Source organism: Cryptomeria japonica, chromosome 2 (assembly GCF_030272615.1).
Source record: "Cryptomeria japonica chromosome 2, Sugi_1.0, whole genome shotgun sequence".
Taxonomy (NCBI): Eukaryota; Viridiplantae; Streptophyta; class Pinopsida; order Cupressales; family Cupressaceae; genus Cryptomeria; species Cryptomeria japonica.
The window spans coordinates 49,932,339-49,955,911 of NC_081406.1; the positions used below are offsets into that span (position 1 = coordinate 49,932,339).

The window sequence follows — 23,573 nt, forward strand, 5'->3', positions numbered from 1 at the left end:
ATTAATTTCAACGATATTGAGCCAAATACTTCCTCTATTCTAACACCAACACTCTGAGAAACAATAACAGCAGTTCACTACTCTGATTTTCTCATCAAATAATAAACATCACAAAGTATTTGCATACCAAATTTGCTGCTCCAGACATAAGAATGTTCACTGAGTACAATAACAGCATTAATGAGTCTTGTCTTTACAATCCAGTATTGTACGGCTCCCTTATTTTGGTTTCTGATGTGAAATGACTCGCTTGCTGTAGATTGCAGACCTGTACAGCACTTCTGGAGGTGGTTTCAGACTAGTACGGCACCCTCCCTCAGCACTTTGAGACCTGTATGGCCCAGTACTAGGTATTTCTGACTTCTACGGCTGGCTGTAGATAATTTCCAGACCTGTACGGCTGCTGCAGTGGCATTTGAGACTGGTACAGCCCTCCTCAAATGGTTTTCAGACCTGTATTTCACTTTCTAATGTTGCCCAAGGCTGTACGGCACTTTCTAGGGTGGTATGTGTTGACGTGTCTGAAATCGCATTGCTGCAAACTCCATACCGCCAACGCAGAATAGAATAACCAGAATAGTCATCTTTGGCTGTATTGTGGAGCAGCAACACGTGGCAGCTTTGTTGAGTAGGTTCATGCACTTTGACCCCCTAGGTGGATGGAATCTCTCCTTCCTCTATTTGGTTGCCCAGTTCGGTCAATTTGAGGGCTCTTAGTTCAGTTTCTAGCACATCGGGCGCAGGAGGATCATTGGCTTCAAATGCATCGATCGCTCTGGGAAGGCAGAGTAGGTATACAATCCAATTCCACTACATCATCGGACGAATTGGGGTCCTTTGAAGATGAAGTGACCTCTGGTCTCTTTATAGGAATCTTCTCCCTTCTTGTTCTTTTGGACGTCCGAGTCCCTCTGCAAGCCTTAGCCTTCTTTCTTTTCTCTGGTTTCTCAGTTTCTTCCCGAGGTGCACTACACGTTCCTTCATCTTCTGAAGACTGAGAATCGAGGCTGCCCATTAAGTGGTAAGTGAACTGGACTCCCTCATGGATTAGCCTTTCAATCTGCTGATGTAACCATTGATCTGTGTACCTTGCTAGGGCTGCCATGACTGCCTCAAAATCAGTGATTGGGTCCTGGGACCAATCGACGCCTGGCAAGAGATGCCTTACTGCTTCAAATTCGCAGACCTGGAGGCAATTTCCTAAATCTGTGAGCTGATCTAGGACCCAACGGTATTCAAAGAGTCGCATTTGTTGCACACTTAGTCTAGAATATTCCCACCTCCTGACCTCGTAGTCATCAGAGCAATTCTTCCAATAGTCTTCAACTGATTCATTTTCTCTGTACCGCCTACCATAGGCTCTCTTCGCTAGATTATCATGATCGAAATATTTTCTTGGAAAATGGTCCTGTAGGCCATAAGAGGCCAGCTCTGCAAGGGATTCCTTTGCTAGGGTAGGGGTCTTCAAGTGGACATCATAGTTGCCTATGATCATGGGGAATGTGAATCCAGCCTGCTTGCTTTCTCGGAGTAAGATGTCGGCCAGGCGTGACTGCCTTGCGACCTCCATAAGAACTACTTTGTCGGTTGGGTACCATGGAAGTCGGAGAGGAGCACCATCAAAGCCTGCTATTTGGATATAAGAGAACCTTGGGAACTGAATGAACCAGGCTCCATACCTCTGTAATAGAATAGTAGCTTGCTCTGAGAGCCTTATGTGTAATCCTCCCTGCATTAGCCTAACCAGGCACATTGTGAAGGCGTCATTGACGCGCTCATACTGGCCAACTGCATAAGCTGGGCTGCTCTTTTCCCTCTGAGCTATATCTTGGTAGTGCAGTTGCAGGTAACAATCATAGACCTTCACCTGATCAGGCCCATTCCCGATTTCACCTTTCATTATCAATCCTGGCAGTGGCTGGTTCTTGGCGAACATATAGACCAAATAAGAGGTCATGGTGAAGTACTTCTTCGTTTCAAGCTCAATCAGCTGAGTGTGGATGTTGTCGCTTATGATCTGAGCCCAGTCAAACTTAGACTTCCCAGCGAAGACCTGCTCTGTGAAATTGAACATCCACTCCTCAAAGTAGTTGGATTTAGGGAGTCCCATAACTCGGCTGAGCAATGTGACCATATCCCCATGTTCATTATGAAAATCACTTCTGGGGGTCTTTTTCACAATTCTGGCACTTGGAGGCCTTTTCTCTTTGTACCACTCTTCGTTGATCAGTGCTTTGCATCGGGTCGGATTCATATCATATGCCCCTTGTGCTTCATCCATAGTTGTAGCTGTGGGATTGTTTGGAAAGGGGATGTCAAATGCATTGCCCATGGCCTCAGGAGTGAAGTTGGCGATGGTCATGTTCTCAAGGAGCACCAGTTTGGAATTCGGCTGATAATGTCGAGCAGCCTCTACCACTAGCTCATAGTTTTGTACTGTTGGAGGAAATCCTACCGCTTGGGCGATGCCACTTTCCACCATCTGTCTAGGCTTGCCATATGCGTTAGGTGAGAAGACCCGATTCTTGAAGTCTTGAATGTCAATATGGCCAAGGTTGGTATCACCGACATTGTCCCAGGCGCTCTGCACTTTGGACTCCCTCAATCCTCCTCTCTGATATTGATACTTCATCCTTTCAACCTTGCGTGGGATATCTGATTTGGATGCTCGTGATGTCTTGGCTGCAGCAGGCGTTTTTGATGATTCTACCGCCGATTTAGGCATTTATCCTGCACAGCTGGACACGGATTTACGAGGCGATACAAAAGAAGTAGGGCGGGTTAGATAGAAAATATTCCAGCATGCTAGGATTAATTCAAAATTCAGATTGGTCATGGAGCGACATTTCTAGCTAAAAGGGCTTGATCAATTTTAAACCAAAGTATTTATGAAGATTTTTGATTGCAAATTTATACTTACGCTTTCTGGATTTTGGATTAATTTTTCAACAAAGACAAAGCATTAAAAATTCTCCTAAGTTTGAAAATGCAATTTTTGGCTAAACCTTAGGAGTGAATTCTAAATTTTGATTGCTTTGAACAGCGTTTTACAAGCGAAAGAGATGCAGATTTCGAAAATTGAAGCATTTTAATCAGATTTCGCACATACGTCTGTTTGATTTATAAGCATTTCAAATGATCAAGGAAGACACAGCGTACTTACCTGACGAAAACGGATGGCCAAACGACGGGACAACGAGGTGGCGAGTACATCATCCCGTACGGAAGCAGAAAATAACATCATTGGGCAAATATTGCAGATGGAGGTACCCGTGAGAATACAAGACCTCCTGGAAACCATGCCGCAACTAAAAACGGCTATCTTAAACTCCGTACCCTCACAGGTGAAAACGAGGGAGGTCGTGAGCCCCACAGCCGACCCTACGTTAAGGGAGGTCCTAAGCCCCACGGTTGATCCCATGTTGTTGGTAGTCAACAGCGGACGCCAATCGACGGTGGTAGAAATGGGCATACTGGGGACTACCTTGACAGACACTATTGTCGATGGTGGATCAAGAGTGAATGTTCTTCCAGAAGAAACCTGGCGGAAGCTCGGGAAGCCGACCCTGTGGCCATCTACATTCAATCTGCTCGGAGCAGATCAGCATGGAATCAAACCCATCGGGACACTGATGGGCCAACAAGTTACCATCCGGACGCAACCCTTCATACTAGATTTTGTCGTAATCCCACTCAAGAAGAAGGGGTACGACGTCATCTTAGGCAGAGGGTGGCTGGTTACAGCAAAGGTGAACCACGACTGGAAAAAGAACACCCTTTCTATGGAGAAAGGGGGGCAGAAGTACACCATTGATCTGAGGACCCAGGTTGTTGACGAGGAACTGGCATCATCTTTGGAATCGGAGGATGAAGGAAAAGGCGACCCGAGGGCCAAAGGACGGGGCTGCAGGGAGCCCAACGATGAAGGGATTCTCGAACTAGGAGAGTGCTCCGAGGATGAGACAGGGTCATTGAACGGGCTCTTCCACTGGCAGATGGAGGATTATGAAATGTTCCAGAGCTACAAGCTCGAAGTAGAGGAACCAGAGCAAGTAATAGAGGAGGTGTACCTGCCAGAATACATAGAATATTGGAAGGGAGACACCCCAAACCTCGGTGACGTAGATAATCCGAAGAACAATTGTGTCGACAACGATTGGAACCCTGTGTGGAAGGCCGCAACCTTCAAAATCTTTATTATTCTTCTTCTTCTTATGTATGGGAAGGAGACCGTGGTCCCTATAGAATTTGTGGTTCCAGGTCTTCGGATGGACATTGAAAATAGATTGGCCACCAACGGGTACAAATTGAAACCCTACCACGCGAAGTGTGCAGGGGACCCGAGAGGCCGGACGGACACCCGAGGTGGGACCACAGTACGATGGGACCACAGTACGATGGGACCACTGTGCGGTGGAACCACCGGCGGTGGGACCACTGTGCGGTCGAACCACCGGCGGTGGGACCCCCGAAGGTGGATGCCATCGTGCGGTGGTCAACCGCACACCCAGCATAAACCTCCGCACACAAAGCCGCGCAGCCGCTCCGTCGTCATGGTCCGCCGTACGGTGGAGGGGTGTAGGCCACACGGGAAGGTGGCCACACGATCGGAGGTGTTAGTGCTGTTGTTGACCGTATAGGGAGATTGTATAGCCGGGGTGCCATCGGGGACATTACATTGCCAAAAAAAAAACAAAAAAAAAAACGACGACGACCAGATTTAAAATGATTCACTGGAGTTTGAAGCCAGGACACTGGAAATTCAGAGTGGAAAAGAAGGGTTTTTGGCATCTTAAAATATCACAGAAATGTTGTGCGCCATGGACTTTCGTATGGTTTTGAGGGTTGTAAATTGGTGTCCCCCTTCGGGCTCTCGGGTGTCCGTTCGGCCTCTCAGGTCCCTGCGCACTTCGCGTGGTAGGGTTTCAATTTGTACCCGTTGGTGGCCAATCTATTTTCAATGTCCATCCGAAGACCTGGAACCACAAATTCTATAGGGACCACGGTCTCCTTCCCGTACATAAGAAGAAGAAGAAGAATAAAGATTTTGAAGGTTGCGGCCTTCCACACAAGGTTTCAATCATTGTCGACACAATTGTTCTTCGGATTATCTACGTCACCGAGGTTTGGGACGTCTCCCTTCCAATATTCTATGTATTCTGGCAGGTACACCTCCTCTGTTACTTGCTCTGGTTCTTCTACTTCGAGCCTGTAGCTCTAGAACATTTCATAATCCTCCATCTGCCAGTGGAAGAGCCCATTCAATGACCCTGTCTCATCCTCGAAGCACTCTCCTAGTTCGAGAATCCCTTCATCGTTGGGCTCCCTACAGCCCCGTCCTTCAGTCCTCGGGTCGCCTTTCCTTCATCCTCCGATTCCGAAGATGATGCCAGTTCCTCGTCAACAACCTGGGTCCTCAGATCAATGGTGTACTTCCGCCCCCCTTTCTCCATAGAAAGGGTGTTCTTTTTCTAGTCATGGTTCACCTTTGCTGTAACTAGCCACCCTCTGCCTAAGATGGCGTCGTACCCCTTCTTCTTGAGTGGGATTACGATAAAATCTAGTATGAAGGGTTGCGTCCCGATGGTAACTTGTTGGCCCATCAGTGTCCCGATGGGTTTGATTCCATGTTGATCTGCTCCGAGCAGATTGAATGTAGATGGCCACAGCGTCGGCTTCCCGAGCTTCCGCCAGGTTTCTTCTGGAAGAACATTCACTCTTGATCCACCATCGACAATAGTGTCTGTCAAGGTAGTCCCCAGTATGCCCATTTCTACCACCGCCGGTTGGCGTCCGCTGTTGACTACCAACAACATGGGATCGACCGTGGGGCTTAGGATCTCCCTTAACGTAGGGTCGATTGTGGGGCTCACGACCTCCCTCATTTTCACCTGTGAGGGTACGGAGTTTAAGATAGCCGTTTTTAGTTGCGGAATGGTCTCCAGGAGGTCTTGTATTCTCACGGGTACCTCCATCTGCAATATTTGCCCAATGATGTTATTTTCCGCTTTCGTACGGGATGATGTACTCGCCACCTCGTTGTCTCGTCGTTCGGCCATCATCTCACGTTCAATATTGGCCTTTGCCTCTCGTAATTCTCCTTCTTCGTATGGGGGTCGGGATAAGTGGCTTTTTTCGTCTGGGCGCGGGTAATTGCCAGTACTTCTTTCTCACCAGTCTTCTCAGCCTTCTCAATGTTGAGGAGATTAACCCCTGCCTGTGGGCAATTTACGTCCTCATGGTCGCCTGGCCCACACCAACGGCAGAGGTGCTGAGGGGTGGCTTCCTTCGTGCAATCACGGGCGAAGTGCCCCTACTGATTACAGGCCCTACATTGGATAATTGGCCGGCCCTTGGCGTCATACTAGATACAGCTTCCATTATTGTTATTGTTGCTATTCCTTCCGCCGCCGTGTCTGTTGTCCCGGTAACCTCTAGATGATGCCGTTGTGTTGGTTTGCGAAGTTCCGACGGCCGGCTGCTCTTGCGTGAAGAGAGCTTGTTGGCTCCCGGTTTTCATTTTGTAGGGACATTCCTTTGTCAAAAGTCCTGCAATCTAACAAATGTCGCAAAAAGCCTTCTTGGGGCAGGACCCCTTGGTGTGTCCGTCACTCCTACAGTCGGTACACCACACGTCGTTTTCTTCAATCTTACTTGTACTCCCCTTCATGGCTTTGAATTCTTTCAACATTCGTTCCATGTCCTTTTGGAGAGCGTGCACCTTTTTACTCGATTCGCCACTGCTGCTGCTTTCCCCATCAGAGTCTTCATCATCGTCAGATGAATATTTATTACTTTTCTTCTTCTTTGACGTTTTGTATTCGCTCTCTAGGTCCATCGCCCTGTTATAGGCGTCGTCATATGATGTAGGTGGAACGATTTTCATCTTCCTTCGGAGGGAATGCTTTAGTCCCTCCACGAACCATCGCTTTTTCAACCCATATGTTGGTTGACTCTCCATTTTTCCCAGCAATTCCTTCAGCCTCCTGCTGTATGCCCGTACTGTCTCCTTGATACCTTGTTTGGTACTGTATATCTCTGTTACAATTTCATTGTCATCACGGAGCAACTGAAACTCCTCCGTGAATTCCTTCTGTAGATTGGCCCACGTGGCCACTTTTTGCTTGTCCACATCGGAGTACCAATCTATGGCAACTCCACATAACGTGGCTGGGAACTGCTGTACCCAGTCATCCTGGTTTGTCACTCCGTTGGCAGACCAAATGGTTTCACATGTACGGCAGTGCCGTAAGGGGTCTTCCTTGCCGTCCCCTGTGAACTTTGGTAATTTTTGTTTACTCGCCATCCTGGGTCGTCTTCCTGGGGGCGGCTGTGTCTGTGTCTGTGACCCTGCGCTGCTTCCTCCGGTGGCGCCGGTGGTGTGTCTTGCGTGGGCGACTGGAGGTACGGTGTTTTGCCTGTCGTGTGTGGCACCTACACCAGTACGATTGCCCTCCCCTTCGCTCCCACCCGTGCCCACTCCTGGTTCCCGTTGGTGATCTTCACTTCGTGGTGTAAGGGATAAGTTTCTAAACTGATCCCGAGTCTCTTCAACTAGATCTCTCCTTAACCTTGTTTCTGCCAGAAACTCTTCGTGGCTCCGCACCCTACGGTGTTCTGGCGACGCGTAGAAACTTCCCTCGGCTTCTGCACCCTCCGTGACACCTCCGTGGTTCCCTTCGGGCCACCCTTCGGCAGGTCGTCCTTCGGCAAGTTGCCTCAGCCTCCGTCTCCGTTCTACTTGCTGCTCCAAAATCAAGGCCCTCTGTGCGGCCTCCCACTCGTCCGTTTCTACTTTCTTATTTCTGTCTTTATTTAATATATTTGGCATAAATCACCTCCGTACATAGCAAGCACACACCATGTACACAATTCTTTTATTTTTTTATTTTTCCCTTTCGACCATAATTTATATCAACATTGTGCCGAGATTATTACAAGGTTCAATTTCCCCTTCGCCTCTTGTTCCGTGTGCACGTCGTCGGTCTCTGGGTTCATCTCACCGACGAGTAGGCCCATCGCGTCCATGCGCCATCCACGTCTTCCGTTCCCGAGTACGTCTAGGCAACGGCGCCAAATGTTTGCCCTCTCGAGTAAACGGTTAAATGCAGAAAGTAAATGCACAAAACATAATGGAAATATATTAAATAACCAGCCTTTGTATTAATTCCACAGTCCATGTACAATAAGTGCTTATAACATTACATCTGACACGACTAACATGATCATACTTCGAAGAAAAGGTACACAATATATAATACCCGAAGGGGTGCGACACAACCGTCGCGACTCCAACTACCTACCCGTCGGCTAACTAACTGACCGCCGTAACTCATTATTACTGATGACAACATAAACATAATATAACAACATAACATAATGATTATTCCCGGCAACATCAACGTCTCAAATCAGCCTCTTGGATAACTGAAGTAATAGCTAAATGAAGCAATCAGATTTTACCTCAATTCGAACACCAAACTAAACCTCTAGACTGCGTCTTGCAATAGCATAGAGATTACTAGCAAAGAGGGATTTCATCCTCCAAGCCCTTGAAGATGAACTCTCCAAACAATTTCATAATATTCTTATTCAATCCAGCCTATCACAAAATGAGCTCTTGGAAGTCTTTTATAATGCCCACATAAGAGCTCACTCACTCAACTCGCCAATGTGGGGTAAATAAGATTTCTCCCATTTGCATTTTAAGTCTCCAATGTAATATTAAATAAGAGGACCTTTTAAAATTTTAATATCTCACACTTAACTATAGTCCCCGCATTAATATAGTTAAATATAAAAAATATTTATATTTAACTTAAGAACTTAACTTTATCAATGCGTAAATAAATCATATCAATGATATTAAATTCTCCAGTCGATAATGAACATTTACTATCGACATGATACTGTCACTAATGATCTTGCCCTAGCCCAACTGACTTACTATAAATAGTAAGTATCCCAAAACTGCATCTAGACACTTCAAAATGACCTGCAATGGAAACTGCCTAGACCAAATTGCCTCAAGATCCCTTAAATGTCCTAGTTAGCCTACAGGACCATGGAGAAATAGGCTAACAACAACATTATGCTACAAGTGTAAGAAAAGGGGACATTACAGATAAAACATAGTAGTCCAAATTTTTTACTCAAATTTAGGGCTTGTATGGTAAAATTATATATAAATTTATTAGAAAAATTCATCTTAAAGCATGTCATCATCCCATTTCCTCTTCAAATAGCATCGATTTCAATTCTTTCATTGGATTTGTAAATGATTCGTCCTGCATGTATGTCATAAATCCTTACAGATAATGTTTGCAGATTTGGATTGTTTTGGTCATGACTACACCCTTAAAATTACGTGTTTGTGGGAAATGCTTGGGTGGCTCTAGGAGGAGACAATGGTCGACTCAATAGTGGACTGTTTGTCCTTTCAGTGGAGGTGCTCTTGAGTTCTTCCCAAGATGGGATGTGGACGAGGCAATGGAGAATGGTTCCAAAGCTGAAAATCAATGGATGAGAGAGAGGTTAATAAAGAAAGTGAAAAACCCAGCCATTAGGATCTACATTAAATCTAAGCTACTAGGCTCGCTTGTCTAGAGCCCCTAACATGGACCAGGTCCGCATGGGTCCTGGTTTGCTTTGAGTTTGTGACTGGTTCGGACAGGGTTCACCCCAAGGGCCCTGAGGTGAACCTTGTCCGAAACCAGGTGAACCCAGGTTCGCCGGTTGGGTTAAGTCACATAAAGTGACTTTTAAACATTTAAAAATTAAGTTTTTTTGCCTTTTTAAATGCAAAAATTTAAAGAAATATATGCAATAATTAAGTCTGAACTTATCATTTAGAAAATTTGAAAATTGTTGGAGGAATCTTTGAAATTTTTTGCATATAATATATATATATATAGTCAAACCCAACCCACGAACCCAAAAGGCAAAACAAAATTTGCTCGAACCCACGAACCAAGTTTGCGTCCTCGAACCCGAACCAGTAACTTAGCATTAAATTAAAGAAAAAGTAAATAAGGCCAAAACATGCTCTTCATTTTCAATGTATTCATTTTATATCCCTTAATCATTTTAACTTTTAATCCTTCCTTCACTCTTGTTCTTATCTCCCATTGTTATTGATATGCTGCAAAATAAAAAAATTAAATGGAAATAACTACAATTTAAAATACTTGCTTTTTTACTTGACAACTCTAAGTCATTAGCAATTGGATATGGCCTTGATGCAATTGTGCCTATTAGAGATAGCCTAAACCAATCCACCGTTCGTGAATATGAAAAGGAAAATTTGGAGCATCAAACATGTACCTGTACAGCATCCGATATGTACATGTATCTAATATTGGAATGATACGGCAACTTAGCCTCAAGCAAAAAAAATAAAATTCTGTATCATAATTAGTATTCACCTTGAGCAGGGATGCCATAACTAGTAGATAAACACTGCAGGTTTGATGCAGAAACACTCATAACATGCTATAGTTGCCTAAACTTGACCTCAAGTTATCCAATATTCTTTTCTCTATTCTCATTGGTATTCGATTGGGATATTACATCTAGTTGATATAAATTTTGCAGGCTGATGTGTGCATACCATAAACTTCTGAGTTCTAACAATAGTCTAAAATATGTCGTTGTATCAAATCTAATAAGAAAAAAGTATATAATGAGCCGATATTTTATAAATGAAATCAAAATTCAAATTACATCCACAAAATTAGATTGGAGGAAAAAAACAGACCATAGTGTCAAGGTTCCATTCAGGCATCTTCGTTGGATCAGCAATCATTACTGGGTTCATAGATTTGACTATTTCCTCCACTTCCTGCCAAGAAAAACTATATGAAGTCAGCATTCAATGATGTGAAAAAAGGAGAAAACATAGTTCATATCTTCTGATTTTTGAATAAGGCATTCCTAATAAGTAAATACTCATTATGATACCCTTGCATTTATTCTCAAGAAATAATTGAGAATAGGTTATTGAATCTGAAACCTTCCATACAGTTAGCGACTCAATAGAATATTATAAATTATAAAACTGAAATTAAGAACAAAAAGTTAAACTAAGATTAACATATTGAAGAGAGAGAAGTATTTAAGAAGTGAGAATGTAGTAGTGTTTGGTGTCATGTCCTCTTCTTCGAACTAAAGAATTAATTGAAAACCTGCAGCCTATTCTTTATTCCAATAGACTATGCAATAAAACAAGGGAAATAATTTAATAATAATAAACATTTTATGTTGGGCTCAATCACATTATTTTAAAAAAGCCAACTTAAATATTACTATAGGGCCAATGTAATATTTTATTAAAAAGTCTCTTTGTTGGAAATATCGTCATTGATGTCAAAGGTTGTCATTTGATGATGTTGTCATTGATCAGGCAAAGGGGAGCTTGTTAATCTTGTCACTGATGAAGTTGGGTGAAATACGGTCAATATTGTCAAAGAATGTTCTTGTCAAAAGTTAAGAAAATGTTAATCTAGACGAGTGAATCAAGCTTTGGCTCTCAAAAGTTCAGGATTTCCTGTTCCACTGGCAGGAGGGATGAGGGAGGTCCGATACCCAACCCCCGAAATGGTATTGCTCTTTTCGGTGTTCTGACTTGATATTTAACACTTGAAACTTAAAAAAGATTTCTTAGGCAAGAAATGAATAATGTGTTTAACTGACCTAATATTGGTCAAATTTTTAAAAAATGTGGCCGACCTATGTGGTTATTGCATTGAATTTTGGCACCCAAAAGGGTTATGAATAGGAGAAGCTTTTGGGAGTTAGTGGGTGTGTTGAAGTGCAAAAATGTTTCATCATTTGAGAGCAGAGTGAATATAGAGCAGAGCAGAGGTGAATAAAGATGTGTAGGTGATTAGAACAAGATAGCAAAGTGGAATGCAATGTTGTATCATGCTAGTCAAAGTAGATCAAACTTAAATGCAGATCAGATTTGTTCATCATCAGTTGAAGAAACAAATTTTCAGAAAACAGAAGAGGTTGGTTCCTCATGGAAGAAGAGACTCGTGTCTCTTTCTAAGTTGGTGCTCACTTGTAGTTGTGGCATTGGTGTCTCTAGCAGGTTGGTGCCTCCGAATTCTATAGGCATTGGTGTCTACAACAAGTTGGATATAGCAAATGTTATAAGATCTTTTTATCATTTTGTGAGACTAAGTTTGGATAGAACAACCAAGCAATGCTTCTCTGTGGTTTTTAGTGTGGATGTTGTATGCTTGCTGTTATTTCTGTTATGGTTGTTAAGGTTGAATTGGTGAAAGATTACCTTATTCTGATTCATCCCCCCCCCCTCTCAATAAGTGTGTGGTCATCAATTTTTACACACTTGGAGGAAAAAGTAAATTCACATGAAGGGTCCAAAAAAGCAACTATAAATTAAAATCATTTTCTCAAGGCAAATCATCCAATTATGTCATTTCATTATTACTTCATTTTTGGAGATTGAAGGAGGAAAACCCTCTTGTCCATGAGAGATGATTCCATCTAAGGATCACATTTTTTTTGTTTCTTGAAGAATTTATTGAAGGTTTATTATCAACGATTGGATCAATTGATTGATCATAAGCAAATAAATCCAAAATCATCATGACATTCATATTTGCCAACATTTGGAAAATTTCTGTTGCTGCACACAGCTTTAGTACTGCTGCTACCATCATTTCCGGTTGCTACATGTTGCCATTTGCAATTGTATAAACAATTTCAGTCATAGAGTTGGAATGTTTAAAAGGTTTCAGAAGTGATCTGTTGTTTGTTGCTGTTGTTGAGAGGTTCTGTCATCATTTTGTTGTTTCCATCTGCCATACTAATCCTCCTTGCCCCCGTACAAGTCATTCAAATGATATCATCACTGACTTTTAGGGTTTCAAGTGTTTAAAAATGATGTAAAGACATATTGTTGCCGATTCAGATGACTTTAAGATATTTGTTGGAGATTTTATCATCATTCCATGAACGTCATACAACCTATATCCTAGCCACCACCGTCCTACAGCACCGCTATATCATTCCAACAAATTTGTGGCTGTAACATCAATTCCAGCCTGCACCAGCATCCATTTTATTGCAAATCCATACAACATTTTAGTTACAAGTTGGGAGTGTTCATAGCAGCCATAAATAGTTTAGATCTGCTGTCATACTTGATTATTTTTGAATTTAAGGGTTTCCAAAAATCAAATCAGCATTGTGGAATGTTGGATCTGTTGTTTCATAGTTAAATAATTTAACCAATAAAGGCTTCTTAAACATATTGCTACTAATTGTACTGCTATCAACATTTATTTAATAATATTTTTAAGTTGGGCCCAATCACTTTATTTTCAAAAGGGTAAATTAAATATTATTATAGGGCCAATGAATTATTTTGTTTAAAAAATGTTTTTAAACATTTGGAGGGAAAAGTAAATTCAAACGAAGGGCCCAAAAATGCAACTATAAAAGAAAGTCATTTCCTAAAAATGAATCATCCAGTTTGTTATTTCATTATTACTTCCATTTTTGAGATTGATGCATTCAAAATTCAAATACAAACACCCTTGGTGTCGGAGATTTGGAGGGCAAAATCCCTTTTCGCTTCCATAGCTGGATTGGAAGAGGGAAGACCCTCTTGTCCATCTGAGGATAACATCTATGCTGATCTATTAAAGAATATATTGAAAAATTAGTCATCAAGGATTATATGAGTATTTGCAAACAAATCAATCTGAAATCATCATGTGTATAACATTTATATTTTCTGAGATTTGGAAGATTTCTATTGCTGTCATCATCATTTCCAGGCTCTACATTTCACCATTTGCTGTCATAAAAAGCAGTTTCAGTCACAGGGTTGCTGTTGTTCAAGGATTTTAGCAGTGATCTGCTGTTTGCCACCATTGTGGAGGTTTTTTCGTCATCATTTTGTTGTTTCCAGCTGCCACACTAATCCTCCCCGCCATTGTACAAGTCACTTGAATCATATCATTGCTGACTTTTAGGGTTTCATGGGTTTAAATTGATGATAGACATATTGTTGCCGATTTGGAGGACTTTCATATATTGTTGGAGATTTCATCATCATTCCAAGGAGACCATACAACCTACATCCTAGCTGCTACCATCCTAAAGCATCACCATACCATTCCAATGAATTTGCGGCTGTTTCGATATTATTTCCAGCATACAACAGCATCACTTTTGATGCAGATTCTACAACATTTTTGCAGCAAGTTGTGAGTGTTCGTACCAGCCATAAATAGTATCAGCATTTAGAATGTTGGATTCGTTGTTTCATAGTTGAATGTTTTGACCAATAAGAGTTTCCTGAATACATTGCTTCTAATTGTACTGCTAATCAAGATTTATTTTGTTGGAGCTTGACATCTACTTAGGCATCTTTCATTATTTCAGTTTGCATGCATAAGGAAGATTGTATATTTCCTATGGTTGTCCAATTGGGGATATTACAGTTTATAAAGTGAAAAATTGTGTCTTGACTAAACCAATAGAATTTAATCATCTGTACACAACAAAATAGGAATACTTACAGATCATTATTTATGTTGACCATACAACTCAATGCCCATTGTAAATTAGATTAATGCCCATAAACAGATTTTTTCTTAGAATCTGTCAAAAGATGAAACAAAAATTGCTTGCACCACCTAGGATATTAACCATGCTTTTACTATTGAAAATGGTGAGCTAATGCCATATTCACAAAATTAAGACACATTAGGATAGATCCCCATGATAATACATCGAAAATAGTGTAGATTTGATTTATTTTTCTCATTATATGCCTTACAAACAAAAACAAATGACACTTGTTGCCATACATCACAAAGAATCATCACAAACAATATATAACCATCAAAGTAATAGCATTGGCTAGACAAATATTACCAAGCCAGTTAGTTTTGAGTGCTCAAGTAATTCAGCTACCAATCTGTCCAAAATGTGTCTGTTATTCCTCAAAGCAGTCATTGCCTCCTCTTCTGCCTCATCAATATACTGCCACAAACCCATCTTGTTAATAAGATTATTAACTGCTCTTCCCACTATTTTATCCCACTTCTTGGACACGCCCATTCCAAAAGGAAAAGAAAAACAAACACAAATTATACACAATAATTGGGAATCACACTCCTGCCAGTCCCACAATTGCAAACAATACTATGCAATTTAAACTGTCAATTCAGTAAACAACAACAAATCCTAGACAAAGGATAAAATTCTAAGCAATAAATTCTTGAAAATCTTCCAATAATTCCATCCCAAATCAGCAGCACCATCCAGAAGAATATTTATTATGTAGCTTCATGCCCATCAAAATGGTAATGAATAATACTTACCTTGGTATATTGCATTAGGAAGAGAAATTTTCAAACAAACAAAACAATGAAAAAATGTGAATTGCACTGCAACTATCTTCTATTGCCCGAATTTTGTTGTATGTCACTTTGCACTATCAAGATATTAGTTCCCTGAAAAAATTGATCTATATTGTTTAGAAAGATTCAAACAAGTCCCAAGCCCAAGAATGATGAAATAAGAATATAAGTACAAGTAAACCAATTCAATAAAAGTCTGAAATATCATTTTATAATTTTCCATTATATAATTTATCAAGATAAGTTCTCGGCCAGTTTATTATTTATTTATGTATATTGAAAACAGGTGTCTATTCTAATCAGCTCTCTACCAAGCTTAATAATTTATCTTATTCCACTAAAACCTAGCAAAAGAGAAACATTCCCTGGAAATGATCCTTAAGTGGCCAACAAAATCCGACCACTGTTTAAACATTCGTGGGACATGTTCTGAGCTTGAAATGTGATCTGCTATCTTCTTTTACTGTTACATTTCATATTTACATGTCAAATCTAAACAGTATTACCCTAACCTATGGCTAAGTTAAGGGATTCTGAACCTTCAATCAACCCATAGAAAATAAAAACTCATTGTTCAACTTATCTATCCTAAAGGAGGGAAAGCAGAGTAAATGAGTTTTACAAAAGAAAATACACTTGAATATATCAAGGAAACAAGAAGAAAGAAACAGCCAGTCCGTGTTCAAGAACATGCATATCAGAAAATAGTTGAACAGAGAGCAGAGAAGGCAGAGCAAACTACTAGCAAGCAGTTCTCTCCTCTCCTCTTTGATTTGAGTTGGTAAGACTGGAGGTTCATACACTGCCTCAAACTTAATAGGTGCAGATGTGCAAGGCATAGTTCCTAAGGAGATTACAGGGACCAAGGGTTTCTAGCAGAGAGCAGCAACCCTTCTCTTCACCCTTAAACTGAAAGCAACCAACCATTAGACTCTCAGCTTCCAAAATGCTACAAGTCTCACAGAGATCTGTTGCCAAACATAAAAACGTGGCCTACACTACCACTTCTTATAGGCAGAAAGCTATCATCACTCGGACAATCTTGGGAATTTGCTATAATCTCTTCTCAAAAAATATTCCCTAAATAGTCTAGAAACAGGGAATAACAAATTCAGCCATTTTAGGTATATTTCAAACAGTTTTGGACTGATTCCTGGCAGTTTCTAGGCCATTTCAACCTGTTTTATCCAAAATTTGTCTTCTGTAAGTGCAATTGTGAATCATAATAATGATGTCAAATCTTACACTTTAGGTCTGCATTTATGAGTGATATTTCGCTGAAAAGAATTCTTAAATTCATATTATTCCTACTGTACAAGAAGAGTTGGCTTCACATTATTGCTTACATAAAGTTTCCTTTTTCTTCCTACCTTGTATAAAGGCAACGAATATGTGATGCCACGAGATTGGACTCCAGCTAATATGATTATCAACTGGGAAAGACCATTGATAAGATTGTGACTTTGGTTAAATCCCTGGACTTCGACTCCTGTTCACAGAGAAGTCATCAATTGGATCCTTCAGATCATTAAGGATAGTGCAGAGTTTGTAATTATTAACTGAATTTAGATTTGAGTTGATCAATCTATTGTTGACATCTTTAGCTCCTGAAATCAATAGTCATGACTGTTGTATCATGATCCTTGAATGCAATTATGACTGATTTTACAATGTTTGACAAGTAACAAATATTGATGTTACAAATGATTTGAAACATGTAGCCTTACAGTCAGAAATGCTTGGTAATATCTAAAAAGCAAATGATGTTCTGATATGAAGTCCCCCAGGATTTAGCTCTGTACAACATTCAAGTGGAGTACATTGAAGCTGAGCTCTGCATTAAGCCAGCACAATGGAGTCTTTTAGGGGCAAGCTTTGTATTGAGCAATGTATTTTACCAAGTCTTGTGAGTTTTATTTCTATTTTGCCACTGTGTGCAGCCATCTAGGGTAGGACTGCTGCATCATAGGTACCACTGCATCCAACGCCCTACTTGCGCCAGTTAATCGACTCTGCATCAAATCGATCAAGCACTGCCAGATGCTAGGTTTCAGTAATGTTTTCTTTAACCCTCTGCCCTACGGTGCGAGAATCCTTGCCCAATCGGCTGTCGTCAAGTCATCCCGACACATTTCTTTTAACAGTTGTGTTTTCCGTTCTTGGGACATCTTTGTTGTATTTTTGTCAATCTTTCTCCCTTTATCCGGAATGCCAAACACCCTCTCGAAATCATCCGGATTGAAAGAAACTATGATATCTGTATGCTGAAACTTAAATGACGACGTACGCAACTCTGGATCATAGGTTTTGATGATAGTGCGCAAGCATGGTTCAAATTCCTTAATAGAAAAGATGGGCATTTGTACTATGTCATGGGCGCGTGCTTTGGCAAGGGCTACTTTGACCTCAATGTTGGCTGGGGTTAGGGTCATTTCCCACCATTGTCTGCACGTACTGCCAGCTAGTCCCTCAAACGTCACAGTGTCCGGTGTGACTTTCTGCGTGCGTGCAACCTGCACCACGGCCTTCCCCTAGCTCGCATCCTGCTGATCACCCATCGAATCCTTTCCGTGTTGTCCTCTCTAAGTTTCCTGTAGCCTCCTTCGCCAATCTAATTTCTTCAACTTTCTAGTTGCCTTCTCCATCAACTGAATTTTGTTTCCTGGGGTACGAGTATAGCCATTTCCGTTATGGTGGTACGGTATGGCGGTACGGCTGCCGCAGCGTGTACGGCGTGGCAAGTTTCAACCTCTTTCCCTGATGCAATGGTGTACGGAATATGGGCCTATAGATCAAAACATCGTCAATTCAAAACAGAGGGAATTTTCTCTTTCCCATGGATTAATTCGCAATCGTACGATTTCGTTTTTTTTTCCTATACCAATGAATCGTATGGTCTTTTTCATACACCAATGACCATACGGGATTGTCTTTCCCTTTTTCTAGAGTTGCATTCATACGAAGTTGTACGGAATTGTTTCGTACGAAAAAATGCCTAGGTTCGTGGCCGTACAGATTTGTGTAGTTCGTTTGACGCCTTTGTCCATACGGGTCTGTACGGAATTACCACCTACTAAAATGTCGTACAAATGTCTTTGTCCGTACTAATGTGTAACATTCCGTACTTGGCAATGCTTCTCGTCAATCTGGCAATGATTTCCGTCGATCTGGCAATGATTTCCGTCGATCTGGCAGTGATTTCCGTCGATCTGGCAATGATTGCTTGTAAAAGAAATATCACAAAAATGATGTGCGCTAGGAACTGCCCCCAGACCCCCAATTTTTTGTTTTTTGTTTTTAAATTTATATTATAATTTTTTTGCTTTTCAATTTTCATTTTCATGGTCTGGGTGTTCCCTGCACACCTTCAATTTCGAGCCATTGACTGCCTCGTTTATTTCCTTGCTGTCAAGCGTCCACAGCTTAATGGCTCCGTTCGCGCCGACTTCGCGAACCTTAAATGGACCCAGCCACTTTACCTTGAACTTGCTAGGCTTTATTTCATTGCGTCCGTTAAACTTTAGCACAAGTTGTCCGGGAGTAAACTGCATTCTTCGTAGGTGTTTGTTGTGCCATGTTTTCCGCCTCTGCTGTGCCGTCTCTGTCGCCCACTGAGCCATCATTCGTCGCTCATCCAATTTGTTCAAGGTGTACAACCGCTCTCGAAGACTCTCCATGTCGCCTAGTCTATTGTCAATGGCAATCCGAAGACTCGGCACCATGAATTCCACTGGCACCACCGCCTCCTGCTCGAACATTAAATGGAAGGGGGTTAGTCCTGTGGTGACCCTATACGTCGTCCGGTACGCCCACAGTACCGACGGTAAGCGTTCCTCCCAATCTTCCTTCTCCACTCCGCAAGACTTGTAAATCACAGAGACGATTATTTTGTTTGTCGCCTCGGCTTGCCTGTTCACCCGAGGATAGTCAGGCCCCATGTGCCCTCCTATCGGGCCTTCATGTGCTTCCCGTAAAACACCTTGAATTTCTTCCTCCAGAACACATCGTCGTAGGACCTAGTCAGGTCCCATTTTATACAAAAGGCCATTAATGAGTTGAAACGTCCTACTCCTTAGTACGAGCTTCCTTCGCTCCCCTAGTGGCATCTCTCTATGGAATTGTAATGTCGATAGATATTCCCCGATGCTTGTGTACCAGGCAGGAAGGTCGGCAATGCGGAATAAGTGGGCGTCCGGGAAGTCTTCATTTACTCCTTTTGTCGATTCCCCTGACTTGATTCTAGATAGTTGGTCGGCTATCACATGGCTTTTCCCAGGTCATACAATAATGTTAAATGTAAACTCCTGCAGCAGCAGCAGCCATCGACTGATTCGCCCCTGAATGATTGGCTTATTCACTAGGTACATTAATGCCTAGTGGTCCACATAGAATGTGAACGGCGTGGCCAGTAAGTAATGTCTAAACTTCTGGACGGAGTACACCATCCCTAGGGCTTCCCTCTCTGTCGTACTATAGTTTTTTTCCGCTTTTGACAGGAGTCTGCTTGCGAAGTATACTGGGTGATCTAGCCCGTGATCGCCAACCTGCATTAGTGTGGCCCCTATGGCAAAATTTGATGCGTCGACGTGTACATGGAACTCTTTGTCCCAATTCGGATATGTCAGGATTGGCACACCTACCAACCGTGACTTTAGTTCTTGGAAGGCCTCTTCCTGAGTCATCCCCCATGCGTACCGTTCACCTCTCCTCGTCAGCTTGTCTAGAGGGTAGGATACTTGAGCAAAATTTTTGATAAACCGCTTGTAATACCCTATGTGTCCTAGGAAGGATTTGACTCCCGTGACCTCTGCCGGTGCCTCCATTTCCACTATCACCCAAATCTTGTCCAGGTCAGTCTTGAGTCCAGCCTTACACACTGTGTCCTAACAGCTTCCCTTGAGGCACCATGAATCTGCATTTTTTGGGATTGAGTGCTAGGCGAGCTCGCCTGCATCTCTCCATGCATTCGCTAAGTGCGGCCAGATGTGCATCCTGCTTACTGTAGATGGACCAGTCGTCAAGGAACGCCCTAAAGTTCCCTACTAACATCTTGTCAAATATGTGAAGGATTATCCGTTGGAATGTCGCTGGCACGTTGCATAACCCGAACGGCATTCGGTTATACGCATACACACCATCTTCCACTATGAAGGTCGTTTTTAATTTGTCCTCTTCAACAATGGATATCTGGTTATACCCAGAAAATCCATCCATAAATGAATAAATTTCATGACTGGCCACTTCCTCCAAGATGCTATCCATAAATGGTATTGGAAACGGGTCCTTTATGGTGACCGCGTAAAGGCATCTAAAATCCACACAGATTCGGATCTGGTTAGCCTCCTTTTTAAGGGATATCACTATGGGCGATACCCACTCGCTGGTCTGCACTTTGAAAATAATCCCGGCTTCGAGCATACGATCGATTCCATCATTCACTCTCACAACATAGTTTTTATTAATTTTGTACGACCTCTTCCATACAAGTACGGCCCCAGGTACGAGTGAAATTTGGTGTACGCACAGTTCTGGCAGTACCCCTTTCAGGTCCTTGTACGTCCAGGCGAATACATCCTTGTATTCCATGAATATTTTAAATGCAGCGGCTTTCAGGACTGGATTCTAGTCGTCGCCAACCAGGATGTTCCTTGGCTCTGCTTCCATGCCGAGGTTTGTAGGTTTTACGGACTCTTCGTACTGGATTGGTTTCGTCATGTCAAACCTATGTGCTGGTGTCTCGTTGACAGGAGCATCCCCTTCCGTGTATTCCCCGTACGTTGGCGGAAATTCATTTTCGTCCGGCTCCTCATTAACCTCCAACATGTTGCACCCATACAGCAGCTCATAGTCTTCCATTTGCTAGTGGAAGAGCCCATTAGGGGAATCAGTCTCATCTTCCGAACATCCTTGGATTCCCAAGACGCCTTCCTCATCTGGTTCCCTTCCGTACTTTCCTTCGTCAACTCCGCCCTCGCCATCCGATTCCAATTCTGACGCAAGTTCTTCACTCACGAGTTGTGTTTTCAGGTCGATAATAAATTTTTGCTCAGCTTTCTCCATGGACAGCATGTTACGCTTCCAGTTGTGATTCGCTTTGGCTGCCACCAACCACCCTCTGCCAAGAATGGCGTCGTATCCTTTCTTAGCGAGCGAAATCACCACGAAGTCGAGGACAAATGGTTGTGTCCCGATGGTCACTTGTTGCGCCATGAGCGTTCCAAGATGTTTGATACCATGTTGATCCACTCCCAGTAAGTTGAAGGTTGACAGCCATAGTGTTGGCTTGCCAAGCTTCTTCCAGGTTTCTTCCGGAAGCACATTCACTACCGACTCGCCGTCGACAATGGTGTCAGTCAAAATGGTGCCAAGTATTCCCATTTCTACCACCGCCAGGTGCCGACCACTGTATAGTGTCAGCACCAATGGGTCTATTGGTGTTCCACAAGGAACATCTGTATTCCAGGTCACCCGACTCTGTGGGGTTACTTGCACCGTACGTAGGAGTGTCGTACGTAATTGCGGCATCGTTTCCAGGAGGTCCTTCATCTTCACAGGTACTTCAATCTGCAGCATTTGATTCTGGATATTTTCCTCAGCCTCAGAGCGAGAAGTACTTGCCGCTTCCTGAGTGTTCCCTTGCGCCAACATTTCCTTCGCCACTTCAGCCTTCGCCTCCAACGCCCGCTGCTTCTCTGTGTGGGGGTCCGGGTATGTGGCCTTCTTTACCTATGATCGTGTGATTGCCAATACCCATTCCTCCGTCCTGTCAATGTTGAGCAAGTTCACTCCCAACTTTGGGCAAGTTCCATCATCGTGGTCTCCAGGCCCACACCATTTGCATAGTTTTTGTGGAATTTCTTCTGAGGTGCATTCCCTGGCAAAGTGGCCCCATTGATTGCAAGCTCGGCACTGGATCATTGGTCGTCCCTTCGCATCATATTGGATCCGACCCCTATTATTATTGTTATTATTGGTCTTCCCCCCTCGCCGGTTGTTTCGGTATCCGCTAGATGATGCATTATTGTTGGCGATTTGCGAAGTTCCGACGGCCGGTTGCTCTTGCGTGAAGAGAGCTTGTTGGCTCCTGGTTTTCATATTGTAGGGACATTCCTTTGTCAAATGTCCGACAATCTGACAAATGTCACTGAAAGCCTTCTTGGGGCAGGACCCCTTGGTGTGTCTATCACTCCTACAGTCCATACACCACACATCATTTTCTTTAGTCTTACTTGTACTCCCCTTCATGGCTTTGAATTCTTTCAGCATTCGTTCCATGTCCTTTTGGAGCGCATGCGCCTTTTTGCTTGATTCGCCACCGCTGTTGCTTTCCCCGTCAGAGTCTTCATCATCGTCGGATGAGTATTTATTACTTTTCTTCTTCTTTGACGTTTTGTGTTCGCTCTCGAGGTCCATCGCCCTATTATAGGCGTCGTCATATGATGTCGGGGGTACAATTTTCATCTTCTTCTGTAGGGAGGATTTCAACCCTTCAACGAACCATCGTTTCTTCAACCCATCTGTGGGTTGGCTTTCCATTTTACCCAGCAGTTCTTTCAGCCTCCGGCTGTATGCCCGTACTGTCTCCTTGGGACCTTGTTTGGTACCATATATCTCGACTACAATTTCATTGTCATCACGGAGCAACTAAAACTCCTCCTTGAATTCCTTCTGTAGATTGGCCCATGTGGCCACTTTTTGCTTGTCAGAATCGGAATACCAATCTATGGCAACTCCGCGTAACGTGGCTGGGAATTGTTGTACCCACTCATCCTGGTTCGTCACTCCGTTGGCAGACCAAATAGTTTCACATGTACGGTAGTGTCATACGAGGTCTTCCTTGCCGTCCCCTGTGAACTTTGGCAATTTCTGTTTACTTGCCATCCCATCGTTGGGTCTTGCTCCTCTGATACCTTGTGTGCTTGTACCTGGTGATCCTCCGCCTCCTGCACCTGACCCTCCACTCGTGGGTCCTCCAGAGAAGGTTGGTGACCCTGAACCGAACAAATTGCCTCTCGTACGGTACCCTTGTGTTCCCTCGGCACCTTCGGTAGTCTCCCTCTGGTTGTCCTCCGAAATGGACAAGTTCTTTAGTAGGTCTCTGGTAGCGTCGATCAGGTTTAGATTTCGCCTTGTTTGTTCCACCAACTCTTTGCGACTTCTTATCCTGTGGTG

At 42.8% G+C, this 23,573-nt stretch overlaps 1 protein-coding gene across 4 annotated transcripts in view; it reads right to left on the reverse strand.

Moving 5' to 3' along the window:
• Positions 1-23,573, reverse strand: part of LOC131046168 (ATP-dependent zinc metalloprotease FTSH 12, chloroplastic) — a 316,628-nt gene that overhangs the window by 36,181 nt on the left and 256,874 nt on the right. For all 4 annotated transcript variants that reach the window (XM_057979841.2, XM_057979842.2, XM_057979843.2 and 1 more), the window contains exons 17-18: positions 14,914-15,021; positions 10,757-10,840 (exon numbers count right to left, since the gene is read on the reverse strand). In XM_057979841.2, coding sequence (XP_057835824.1) covers positions 10,757-10,840; positions 14,914-15,021 — 192 coding nt within the window. The remainder of the gene's footprint in view (positions 1-10,756; positions 10,841-14,913; positions 15,022-23,573) is intronic.